At 38.9% G+C, this 13,417-nt stretch overlaps 2 protein-coding genes across 2 annotated transcripts; one reads left to right on the top strand and one right to left on the bottom strand.

Annotated features, from left to right (window-relative positions):
* Positions 1 to 288: 288 nt before the first annotated feature.
* Positions 289 to 1,149, top strand: AKAW2_30006A (ankyrin repeat domain-containing protein; the record flags this gene model as incomplete). Its single annotated transcript, XM_041686472.1, has 1 exon — positions 289 to 1,149. One exon carries the CDS (start codon positions 289 to 291, stop codon positions 1,147 to 1,149), a length of 861 nt encoding a protein of 286 aa, XP_041540453.1.
* A 9,494-nt stretch (positions 1,150 to 10,643) lies between these two features.
* Positions 10,644 to 11,826, bottom strand: AKAW2_30005S (uncharacterized protein; the record flags this gene model as incomplete). The annotated part of the gene is made up of 2 exons (XM_041686471.1): positions 10,644 to 10,855; positions 10,905 to 11,826. 2 exons carry the CDS (start codon positions 11,824 to 11,826, stop codon positions 10,644 to 10,646), a joined length of 1,134 nt encoding a protein of 377 aa, XP_041540452.1.
* Between the last annotated feature and the right edge of the window lie 1,591 nt (positions 11,827 to 13,417).

The raw sequence follows: 13,417 nt of genomic DNA, 5'->3' as shown, positions 1-13,417 counted from the left end.
TCCAATCCATTTAGCACACTTGACAGCCCTCTCACTGTGAGTAGTAGAGGGGTTCATTTAGACCTTGGCTTCAGAGGAATAGGAGGCGGAGGCCTAGATCTCGCAATTCTTTCCTGTACTAAAAGAACCCAGCAAGACAATCTAATCACTATCTACTTAAAAGATTTGACTTTAAGTATAAATCTGTTCAAGAGGGTTCAAAGCAGAGATTTTCAAGAAATTGATCCCAGTACCTTCCGACCAGCCCAATATCCTGTGAGAAAGATTATTGTCCAAGGCGGACGTACAATGCTCATACAAAAACCAATCACTGTAGAACAGGCCAGTAACTTTCAAGAAGAGGTTTATCCTATTAACAAGTTAAGACCACCTGAGCATCCCAGACAACCAGCAGCATTGTTAACGGACGCAAGAAGAGGAGATATGGATGGTGTATGGCTGCTTCTGACTCAAAGTAATGTCAGGGTAGATATGACTGATCAGAACAGTCAGACACCACTGCTACTGGCTGCAAAGAATGGGCATGAAAGGATTGTCAAGATGCTTCTTGAGAGAGGTGCTGCAACTGAGAAAGAGGATGAGTGGAATCAGACACCATTATTATTGGCTGTAGCAAAGGGGCATGAAGGAATTACTAAGATGCTTCTTGAGAGAGGTGCTGCAACTGAAACTCAGAATAAGAACGGTCGGACACCGCTGCTATTGGCTGCAGAAAATGGATATGAAGGAATTGTCAAGATGCTTCTTGAGAGAGGCGCTGCAACTGAAGTCCAGGATCATAACAGTCAGACACCACTATCACTGGCTGCAGAGATTGGATATGAAGGAATTGTCAAGATGCTTCTTGAGAGAGGCGCTGCAACTGAGAAAGAGGATAAGTGGAGTCAGACACCACTATCACTGACTGCAGAGAATGGGCATGAAGGAATTGTCAAGATGCTTCTTGAGAGAGGCGCTGTAACTGAGACTCAGAATCAGAACGGTCGGACACCACTATCACTGGCTGCAGAGAATGGATATGAAGGAATTGTCAAGATGCTTATTGAGAGAGGTGCTGCAACTGGGACAAAGGCTAAGTCAGATCGGCGGCCAGTGATGCAGCGAATGGGGATGAGGCTGTTAACCTGCTGCTTCACGTACCACAAGTAAGTTACAGGAGAGCTTCTCAGCGGAAGAGCAGCTGAGTCTTCTCCATCTACCCTTTGGCAGAGGCGTGTCGGGGGAGATGGTTTTGTTGAATACCGATGCGATAGCGAATTATAGGTATCTAATGTCCGGAATTCAAACCGGAACAGCATTGCAATAATACAACGTTATACCATTAAAGGCCGCAGCCACGAATAACTGAACTAATCCTCAAGTGGCAAGCCGAAACATGGACAGGATCACCTGAAGATCAGCCGGCTTGTCATAATTCTAATCCTAGTCTTCTCACCCCTGCTCTCCGGATGGTCAGACTTTGGCGTCAGGTTTACATAAGCTCTTGGACAGTGTTGATAGATCAGTGATAGTTGCCCTTTCGGCTTGGCCGCTGGGCGCTAATGAATTGGTTTTGTGCATGTGTGTGTGTGTGTGTGTGCGCGCGCGCGCGTATATTATTTCAAGCATTCTCCTTCAGCATCTAGGTGCCAGTCTACCGGTCTCTGAAGAGGTGGTCAAGGCGATCAAAGCGGTAGATGAAATTGTTAACAGCTTACTGTAGCCCCAGTACTCATGTTACATGTAAGTACAGGACACGATACTGATCGGGAGAATTATTATTCCATTCCAGTCCAAATCAAGCCTAGGTCGGTTTCACACTAGGGTTGCTGAAATAATTAGAATGAGAAGTGGTGACACTGGTATCCGGACACCCTATACATAAACCGGGAGATAAGGCAAGGCTTCAACGAAAGTGATAGGAAAGTCTGTAGACAACAGCTTCAGCAAGAGTAAGCTTCGCGCTGCAGCAATTTTGGCATTGGCTACGTTGTCAGATGATTGGTTCTGGTTAGCCCCACTTAATGAGGGGTCAAGCCGTCTGGCTTTGAATTGAAATAGCATGTCTTGGCTCTCCTCAATATCACAACAGATAACCGCTATATGTGCTTGAACACTATGTGCTTCATTGAACATCACTGCACATTGCTCATTTGGATATCCAATATGACGGGAAGATCTGAGACTTATACCATCATGTGCATTAGTAGGTCTCTCGCAGTGATAGGACCATACATTTCCCGTTTCTGGTACTGTACTTCGCGATTCCACTAAATGAGCACTTCTAACTTTATGCTCTCTTCGGACAAGAATTAGCTTTACAGTATCTACTCTGCTTTCTTCAACGTAGGTCTTGAGATATAGTCTGGAATACTTGATAATATCAAATGTGTTGAGCTCGTCTCTCCAGAAGATAAGAGCTATCAAGAACACAACCGTCTGCGTCAGATAGATAAGTACCTCCAGAAAGCTTGAAGGAGACATGTTTAGCCTATCAAGGAACTCTCAACAGAATATTACAAGCGGTTACAGTATATCCAATCTGAATAATAATAATAAGAAATAAAGTAGCCCTAAGGGCCATTCGACTGTTCATAAATAAGTAAAGCCACATAATCTCTATCATTGAAATATCAAGGATGATTATATACAATCACAGTGAGAGGAACCATAGTGGTTATTCCGCAAAGCATAGATTACTTCAGTAGCTAGATACCGTGCAGTTTTAGATGTTCTTTTATAAATTATCAAAGAACAACATGACAAGCCTGACATCGTGAAAGGGAACATAATTATTAAGAGTCTCTTCAGAATACCTACTGTAACATATATGTACTTCCTGTATGGCCCCTTACAGACAGTAACTATGTCTAACTCATTAATTATATTTCTCCACCAATCATGATAGAATACATGTCGACCGTTCGCACCTAAGATAAGACAGGTCCTGAGATCCTCTATTCTCCCTTCCCACCAGGAAATCTATGGCAGGCAAAAAAAAAAGAAAACAAAGACTACCATAACTATTCAGTCTAATTATCCCTTCAGAGTCTTCAATCTTGGATCAAGGCCTGCCACTCACTCCTTATCAAACCTTACTCTTTTAAGAAGTAATGAGTATAATCAAAGAAGTATAAGAATTATTATATTCTGAGTAAGCTACTCTTTTCTAGAATATATACATATAATAGATATTGATCTGAGTCAGATTTCTAGATTTTAAGCCTGTTTCTTTTTGAGTTACTTAAACAGGATGCTTATTTACAATTTATTGAAGGCTGTTCTATACTAAGTCCCTATTATTGATTACAGTCTTGGATAATAATCTTAAGAAAGACCAGAGCAGTATGTATGAATTTCAAGAGATATCAGAGAATATAATTATATAATTTATTGAATAAGTATACTAAGATAATTATCTTACTACAATCAGCGGAACCAGCATTGGACAGACTCTAACTTTACTGGAAAGTACAGAGACAGATATTGAAATAAAGCCTGTACATATAATTCCCGAAACTGACTTTATATTAGAGAACTACTCTCTTTTTATTTATATTCATCTATATATATTCTCTGAAACTTACCTTGTTCCCGATCTTCAACAGCTGGCTTATAAAAAATTAACTGCTTACTTAATAGACTTGAACTAACTAAATAGTCTTGATATTTAACTTATAATAATTAATATTTTATAGCTTTTTTTTCCCAGGCTCCTGCAACATGATAAATTGTTAAACTAGTTAACTCAGTATATTATATATTACTTAGATAAGCTTCGGGTACAGGGCCCATTTCATAATCTTCTTAAAGAATTCCTAATCTTAAATTTTTATATGATACTGTCTCTAGAACCAGCATTATCTCTATTATAACAGACTATACAACCAAAATATCTATTTATCTAATACTCTGCTAAATGGTTGGAAGATAAATATATTAGTTAATATAAGTCCAACAGCTCTGCTAGATTATAAATTCTTTCTGTTATTTTCTAGAAGAATATGTTCTTTTACAGTAATATCTTATTTTATTTTATTCTAATTGGCCAGGATCAGTAGCTACTTTATTTATCTTTCAGAACAGTTTAAACCCAGTATAAAGTCTGGAATATCACAGGTATTTTTCATTTGCATATACTGTGGCTGAAATGTTTCACTGTAATAAACAATAATTATGATTTATATATATTATCTGCTTACGCACCGCACGTGATAGCTGACTTATTATAATCTATGTATATATCATGTAAGAGTGGCCACCATATAAATAAAGATCTTTGAAATATATATATTGCCTTGACAGTAATAGCATACTAAGCAACAATTACATTATATAGAAGGTAAAATTTCCGCATATCCTTGTGACTTTCAGGCCAAGAATTCACCTGCAAGGAATTTATGTTAGCATTCCCTCTGTTTCAGACTAAAAGATTGAGATATATAAGTATGTCCGCCAGCTCAGCAAGTTTCCGGTGAAGCTTTTTGATTGAATAGAGATTGCTCTTTCATACACTACTTGAATAGTTCTTACAATACATATCCTTCTGCCTTCTTTTGCTTGAACTCATTATACCAGAAATATAATCACATATATTCTCTTTCGAGCCAGATCTCTCCTGTAAGGAACACTAGGATATAAGTAAGGCCGGCATGCAAGAGATACTTATTATTTAGATAGTATATTTATATCAAGATAGTCTATTACAAGACACCCTATTATATTCCTTGCCCCGTGTCATCACAATTCCACTGTAATGTTTGGAATAAAGTCTAAGTACTAGATTAAATAAATCAGATATTTAGAATTATTATTTTTTTAAAGATCTGAGATTATAAAAACCTGGCATCTTCATATATTTAATTGGTTTTTAATTCTTTACTCTCAAGTTTTTCTTAAATTATATCTTCTGTTTATTTTATAACTAATCCTCTAATAAACCACTAATAAGACTTAAGATTTGAAAAGTACTTATGGCTTTTATAAAGTTCTTAGTAATCAATTATAACTAGCTGTAAATATTATAAGATAACTATATCCTGTCTTTGTTGATGTGTGTTAATCCTCTTATTTTAATTATAGTTCTTATAAATAATTAAGAATCATCGTCATTACTGTTGGAAAAAGAAATTACTTTATTTTAAAAAATTATTTCTCAGGGCACCTGCTGGTCTAAGCAAGATAATCTTAGAATTTCTGTATTCTACTCAGAGATATCAACGTAGATATTAGCTATATTATCTTACATTTCCTATATAAAGGGGAATATGAAATGATCTTTAATATAGAAAATCAAAGAGAGAAACACCAAATTAAACTTAAATATAAGAAAAACATCCAGATTTATTATACTGCCAGGAAGTATAAGATAGATAGTTTTAATATACTTGTCTAAAATTATATTATAACTCTTAGTAAAATCCTATTAATTTTCCAGATCCTACAAAGAGCCAGATTAATATTTTCAAAATTACCTGAAAATAAAGAATAGTTTTATCATTATTTAGACACTAAAATTTCTAATAACTTTATAGAGGGTAAAATAATATTCCAGCTGGATAAGTTTTATATAAAAATTATAAATAATCCAGCATTCAGCAAAGCTGTAATAAAGATTATAATCAAAGTCTTTATTACGGAGACCTCACACTTATGAAATATTTTTAGAGTTACCGGTAGTAGTAAGACAAAGAATAATAATGAGTCTTTATGTAAATAATTATTTACTGTATCCTAATCTAAGCCTACTGAAGAATATAATAGAAAAAAATATCTTAAAGTACAGTCTAAAATATATAAAATTATAAATAATTTATCTTTATCTACTTCTGATCAGAATTGTCTATGTAATAAACTTGTAGTTAAGCTTTTTTCAGTTAATTATAAAGAGACTAATCCAGAAGTTTCCTCCAGTTATGAAGATAGTGATAATTAGGATTAGGGATTTCAGGGATTAGATAAGAAAAAGTAGAATAAGAAGAGACTATCTAAGTAGTAAGCTGAGTGGACTAAAAAGTAATTAAATCTTTAATTATAATAATAAATTTTTAGACATAACTAATGCTTGAGTAAGACTAATATAATAATTCTACTCTGTCTCAGATACAATATAGATCTTGAATATATTTTATAAGTAGATATCTAATATGTTATTTTGTTATTTAGCTTTATTTATATTATTTTATATAATACTGGGTTTAATCATACTTTCAGTACAGTAATTATACAGGCACAGACATGACACCTTTTAAAAATAAATTATATAAGCTATGGCTTCTGTTCTATAATCTTTAGTTTATTATAGATTATATATCTAATATTAAATGAAATTAAAACACTAAGAATTAATTTATGGTGTGAGTAGATATCTCCATACTGTACTAGGGATCAGTATATTTATAATTCTATTTTATATAAAAAGTTCAACCTCAGAAAAATAAATAAAAGATACTTGTATTATAAGTTATCCAGCTGTTATAATACTATAGAATTATACTATTATATAAATCTCCTCTTACAGTATCTTGCCGAAAATAATTAGGAAGATATTTGAATAGAGGGTCTTTCAAGCTAGTTAGTCTTCTTGAAGAGTATTTTTTCTACCCTTCCACCTACACAGCTCTATCCAAAGGACCTGTAGGACTTGGCTGTATAAAAACTCAGTATCAGTATATTACCGCGAAGATTATGGACATTTTCTTAATATGATATCACTCTTCCATGTGGTATTAAACATAGGGATAACTAAGTGATTGTTTTGTGTTTCTATAGTTATTAAATATAATTTTATATACTAAGATCTACCACTAATTTCTTATTAATAATTACCAGTGCCCTATGGCCTGAGCCCAGAACTTAATTATATCTAATACTATTACTGCGAACTTTCTTCCTAATGAGGATCTGACTCTTGCAAATGAAAGCTATATTATAGAATAAGGTGGTGTCTTCAGTATCAGGGCATCTTCTTCTATCAAGATAAATAATTTATATACTAATTCTAAGCTGGTGCTGGATACTGGACCTCTGGTATATAGGTTTAGTTGAAATATTATGGATCTCACTTATACCTGGAGGTCTTATTCTCTATTATGTCTTTATAAACGTGTATGTGGACTTAATATCCGTTGTATGTTATGGTTGATTGGGGATGATGTATGATGTAAGCAATGTCAGTTAATCAATGAGCGAAGACTGAATTGTTAATCTGCTTTAGTCCCGCACGTTGTGACGGGCAAATATATGCCTCAGTAGATGAATAGTACTGATGTTTATAATGCTTATGTCCCGGTTCGTTGCATAAATGGTATGGAGAAATCTATGACCTTATCCCATATGCGCATCTAATAGTGATGGGAGTAATACAGTGAATAAATGATATGTATAATCAAACAAGTCATTACCTATGTCTTTAGTCATGTCAGATTTATCTAAACCCTCGCTTTCGCCCAAGTCATCTTTTGGGTCAGCTTGCAGGAAAATGTTGACAACCTCTGTGTTTTTTCGTCTTGTACCGTATTGACCTTATTTTGGCTACGGCCGCCGAATTCTAAGTACCGCCTCTCCAGGAGACCACTCGTCACTGTTGAAGCGACAAACATATAAATTCCAGCAGAAGTGTCTCGAGCAAGAATATGTGGCAGCTTCCACAAACACAATGATAGTAATATGGGTGATGGATCGATGAAGGCTGGCCAGAGTATAGGCTCTGAGATTTTACAGGTCTAACTGGCGCAGGCTGTTAAGGTAGCATAAGCTATATTTGTGTATCGGTTATTATTTGAGTGTTGAACAGCAACCTACACTAGCCTAGACTAATGCACAGCCTCACTCATCTATCGACAATTTCTAGCGTGGGCTAGTGATAGCTTTGAATGAGGAAGACGATAGGCTATTATGTCTTTCTGTTGGCTCAAATTTGGAAGATTGCTTGTATTTCTCACTAGGCTGGGCTTGTAGCTAGCATGCACTTGTCAATAATCTATACTAACAGCTACTGATAGGTAGCAGAGGCTGTGCATTGATCCAGGCTAGCTGTCAGTATAAGCTATTGAGTACTTAAACACTATCTGCGCTTGAAGATAGCTTAAACTACTTACTAGCCCAAGCTTGTAGCTAGCCTGCACTAATTGATAGCTGACGGTATCAGCGATGTCACGAATTGATATCCAATGTCACGTGCAAGCTATCCACGTGAATCACAAGAAGACGTTTCCCTTGCATCCACCCATGTTCTGTTGCCAGATTTGTTTAACAACTCCCAGATACCCTACATAATACTATGTGTTACTCAATATCCGATCGAGATTTCGCTACGGACTTTTACACACAGGCCAGCGTAGGCTAGTAGGCAGCACAAGCTTATGTTCATGCGTAGGTTATCCTCGATTATCTAAGCCACTAGCTGCCATTAACCTCTTTACACCTGAGAGGCGGCCCTTGCCGGATGATTTGCTAGGTATTGCATCCAAATGAGCGATATCAAAATGGAGTCGATCTTGAGTTTCAGGATTAATGTACTTTGAGGAAATTTCAAAAGCCTGATCAACATAATGGCAGCGAAGAAGAGAAGCATCCGACGGCGGAGACCCAGTAGCAAACGATCCACATATCAACAACGTACTCGACGAAAGAACAGCCTGTTCTTAAAAGCTTTTGAGTATTGCAACTTGTGTGAGGCAGACATTGCACTCGTTATCCGCCTGAAGCACAAACTCTAACAGTCAGTGGCATCCGTCGCGCGAAGAGTTGGTAGGCAGCCTTTACGACTGTTACTGTAATATTAGTGATATTAACGAGCTCTTAAGGACACGTCGTACCCAAAACCAAGAGAAATAACTTGGGGCGAGCTAGCTGCTCAATATGAGATGTGGGAGGCCAAGATGTAAGATATTGGGGCGATGGTAGCGGGCACTTTGAACCTCAGATACGTTACAGTACAAGAATGCTTGACATTGAAATCTCTGTATAATCCGGGAAGAGGTATCTTTGTAGTGCACTTAAAGAATAGATATGTATGTTTGGATGGTTAAGGTTACTCCACACTCCAGAGGTGGCAGTTACCCACACACGACGAGAAAGCTTCGTAAAATGCATCCTCACACGATTTCTTTGCGCCTTTTGGCCGTTCGAGCCAGTAGTCATTACATTAGGGTCCTTTCTCTTATGGAAGTTTGCTCCTAGGGCTTTCTTTCCCTCACGGGATTTTTTTCACCTCAGGGACGTTTTGCCCCAGGGCCTTCTTTTCCTTAGGGGCTTTGCACCCCGGGAATGTTTTTCCCCTGGGGCTCTTCCTCCCGGCTTGTTTGAGGCTTAGTCATCGACACACGTAAGTTAACTTAGGAAGATATCGGCAGGCCATGTGACGGTCGGTATACCTTATCACCTACTTAACGATTGATGTATTGAATTGCAATTCTTCTTCTCTTCGCAGACTCCGTTACAGTATGTAGCTAAAGCTTCGCGCCCCACAAACAGCTAGAAGTCTGGCGGCATGTACTGTAATCCTGCATCGTAGTTGTGATTACAGGTCTAGTCGGCAAATGGCGCGTAGCCGTAGCGCGCAATCCAACTATTTAGATTCGTCGTGGATATCTTCTCCTAGCGTACTCCATACCACAATCTGTTCTTAGTAAGCATCGTTGTATCGTGGCCGCTACCGGTCGCCCGCGGAAACTACAGCTGCTGTGTGGATGGAAGCAACTTCTGGTCAAAGCCTGACAAGCTCGACCAAAGGGTGGTCGCTCTCCGGAACTTACGGAGCACATCCACATAATGGAAGTCTCCCTTGCTCCCGTGGCCGTGCCATTGCCGTTGGTGGAGTTGGGGCAAAGGAGGAAGTTCTTCGTCCTGCTAATGTCTGACCCACTCAAACTAAACATCGCAATTTCGCGCCGTTTGCAACCGCCCCGAGACTTCATGCTCCATGAAGCCTCTTGCCCCCGCCCTACGTCCTAAGACTGCCGACAGCCCAGTGGGCCATTCAATGCCAATATCTCAGAAACCCCTATATTCCCCAGACAAAAGGCCTCAACCGCCTGCCGCGACTGCAAGCGCAAGAGATGCAAGGTAGTATCCCTTCTTCTCCCTACCCATGCCCAGGCTGCCTCAACATGATACCCTGTTGGACTGGCTGGCCCAGTATACCGCGTACAGTATTGAAAAATTACGGCTAAAAGGCTCTTCTCATGATTTTCTAGAAGATTTCCCAGCTTTGAGCTCTCGTACAAGCTGGTGCATAAGCAGCTTCACCGTTATATACTCTTCTCAAAATTCTCGGTCTACTGCCAAGACGCTAGTCTAGAAAATGAGTGTAGGTGAGTGGGCTCTGGCACACGCATTCATGTGGGCAACTCCACCAAGTCTTTAAGGCACTATCCCCTACTGGATTATGAGTAGAATTGCCCATCCATAGGATATGAAATGGCTTAATGACTGTCAGATAGATATTAATTAAAATCAACTAAAGACAAATCCTATACGCCCAAGACGAAGTCACAGGCACATATCTCAGTTCTTAAAATAATTTGGCTTCCCTTTACCGAACAACGTGGTAGATTCGTGCAATTAATGAGCGAATTATGTAATTTGATCCCAAGGGTCCTTTGAACGATATGAAAAAAATTTCCCACATTCGAGTGGGATGACCCAAAGTCTGACGTATATTAAACCGGTAGTCGAAAAGCTGACATCTCTGTCACTAAAGATTCGACACCAATATCGGCAACGTGCTCCTGCGAGGAGATGAAACCCTTTGCTGCGGGCCCCAATTCCACGCGAGAGGTTGCAGGATATGCCTTATTGTGGTTTCTCGCAAAGTTAAGATAATCTTGGACAGTAAGCTTTTGGGTGCACGAGGTATCCTGCAGACTTCCAGCTTTTGAAGATGTGAGCATACTATCCCAACAGGTACACCGATGACATACCTATTGTGATTCCTGTCTTTTCAAGCAACAAATAATATACGCCCAACTCCATTTTCATTATTATAGCTTCATGAGGAATAAATCCATGACAAACATAGTGACTTGGTGTGACGTATTGTGCACCGTCTTGGTTGCGGAGGGAATATTTCTCGATTCCCAGTTCTTCGACAAGATCCGAAGTCGAGCGGCAAGTGATGCCGAGTAATTGAAGTAAGTCAGGGTCTATAATATAGACGTAGCATTCCCTTCTGTCAGAGAATGTCGGTCTTTTGCTAATCTTATAGATTCTCGCTGGACTTGTTGAAACGGATATAGTTGGCGGGAATGACCTGTCTCCGTCTCTCAAATGATGCTCAATGTCTTCTTTGGTGAGTTCTTTCTCAGTATATGAGAAATTTACCATTGCAGGACTAAGGAATCCTATTTCCTCGTAGTTAGTGCTCACTGAATCTGGGGAATCAAGCCTGATTTGAGGATAAACACCGATCGGTGACCTAGATGTTCCCTGAGCTGTAGCAAAGTCGTTCAGAGTCCCTTGAATCTTTGATAGTTTAGCGTTGAATCCCTGAAGAAGTGTAAAGAGGTCCTGGATAATTCGTGATTCGGCAGTCAATTTTTGGATCTCAATGTCATGCTCTGATTGGCCGTGTGTATATAGCTCTGCATTCTCAGGCCCTGCAACCAACAGGGGGATAACATTCCAAATTTCGCCTTGTATGCGAGGAATGTTAAATCGGAAAGAATTAAATACGCGTAATGTATCTCTGAGTTTTGATGTTTCCTTTTTGAGTATTTCTGACCTGGCTTGGATGTTGAAGTTGGCAGCTCTCTTCTTTGAATATTCTTCGGAAGACTCCTCGGCAAAACCGACGTATTTCGGTGAAGGAAAATGAGTGCGTAGACCGTATTTATCTCTCTTCATTTTTAAAGTCTTTAAACTTTGCTAATTTTGTTTCAAAAGACTGTATTTTGACTTCAATTGCCAAGTACATCCATTTTAAATAGGATATCCTTTGTGTATTAAATAAGCAATTTACGCTGCACGTCATCCGCTTCCGGACAACGCAACCCTTTGGTTGCACGGTGACAATCGATGGCATGGTGAGAAGAATCATACTAATCCTAATATAGAATATTCCCTACTGTTTCTGTAGTAACTGAGTATTCCGGACCTTAATTATACCTAGAAAAATGCTGCATGCAGAAAGGTTGCAGGCGACTTGAGATGAGGCTACGGTAACCTCCACCGGAGACGTCAAAGGAGATATGTTCAGGAACACAACCTCTTTTCAGCAGAACATTGCACAACAGTGCCTATCATCAAGGTCATCAGTAAAAAGTATATATAATATAATATATATACATATCATGATCGCGCAAAAGTGTAAGTTTTAGACCGCATACCCTTCCCCGTGACTACCTAATTCGAGAAGCTATCTGTGAGCCCAGAATCCCAGCCAAAATGTATAGTTTAAATCTCTAGTTGCAAAAATAATGAAGATTATGAACCTCGAGTGCCTTGACTTACTAGAAACAAGTCGATCCCAAGCCTTTGCTGTCATGGACCTATACATATGCATTTCACCGAAACACATCTCAATTGGGACAGAGAGACTGTGGAACAAGAGGCAGCAACTTTATCTAGTGGTCTTCTCAATTGATGTCCAGTTACTGGCGTCCAACTCCTGTGATGTGATAGTGCGGCTCTGGAACCCGGCCACGGTTCCCTCAAAAGACCCTTGAGGACTGTAGGGATAAGCTCGAATCCTGCCAAGGCCATTCATCCAATACGAACCCATAGATTCCACTACATTGTACAGTAATTCTTACATTAAATACGTTTGAACGATAAGTAAGTATCATGGCTCCCTCCTGAGACTATGTAAGCCTTCTTATTTGGCAATAATGCCAAATATATGCCTGTCCAGTGACATCAGTCAGGTCGGGTTTCCTTCATTGGATTCCGTATAGGATAGATATATATTAATTGATTACTTCCTTTCTCTTTGCAAGAGTAGGAAATGAGAGAAAAATAATTCAAATAGACTTGTATCTCTTCATAAAGGCTAGAATTCCAAATAGTGGCAAATCCATAAGGCCCGGTCGCCATAATTAATTCTACTTCGTCTTGCTGAGTAAGGCGCGCTCTCCAAACCTATAATATCCTAGAATTCCCTATTAACCATTCTTTTCAACATCAGGAAAATTGTACCTTTATTCATGGACGGTTTGGTTCAGGGAAGTAGTAGCTCGAGAACTTGGAGTTACTCGCCGAGCCATCATGCTCTCATACTTAGCCGAATGCCAGAGCCCAATAACCTACACTCATTTTCCGGGCTAGCGTCTTGGCGGTAGACCGAGAATTAAGAGAAGGGTATAAAATGGTGAAGCTTATTTTGCACCAGCCTGTATGATGATTTCACTGAGTCCAGCACAATCTCCGCCATGGCAGACTACACAGCAGAAATACCAGTTTACGCAATACTCTGCTAGATGGACGGAACGATCTTTGA

The sequence above is a fragment of the Aspergillus luchuensis genome, chromosome 3 (genome assembly GCF_016861625.1).
Source record: "Aspergillus luchuensis IFO 4308 DNA, chromosome 3, nearly complete sequence".
Lineage (NCBI taxonomy): Eukaryota > Fungi > Ascomycota > Eurotiomycetes > Eurotiales > Aspergillaceae > Aspergillus > Aspergillus luchuensis.
The sequence above is the reverse complement of the archived record's forward strand: the minus strand, read 5'-3'. Positions and strand labels throughout refer to the sequence as shown.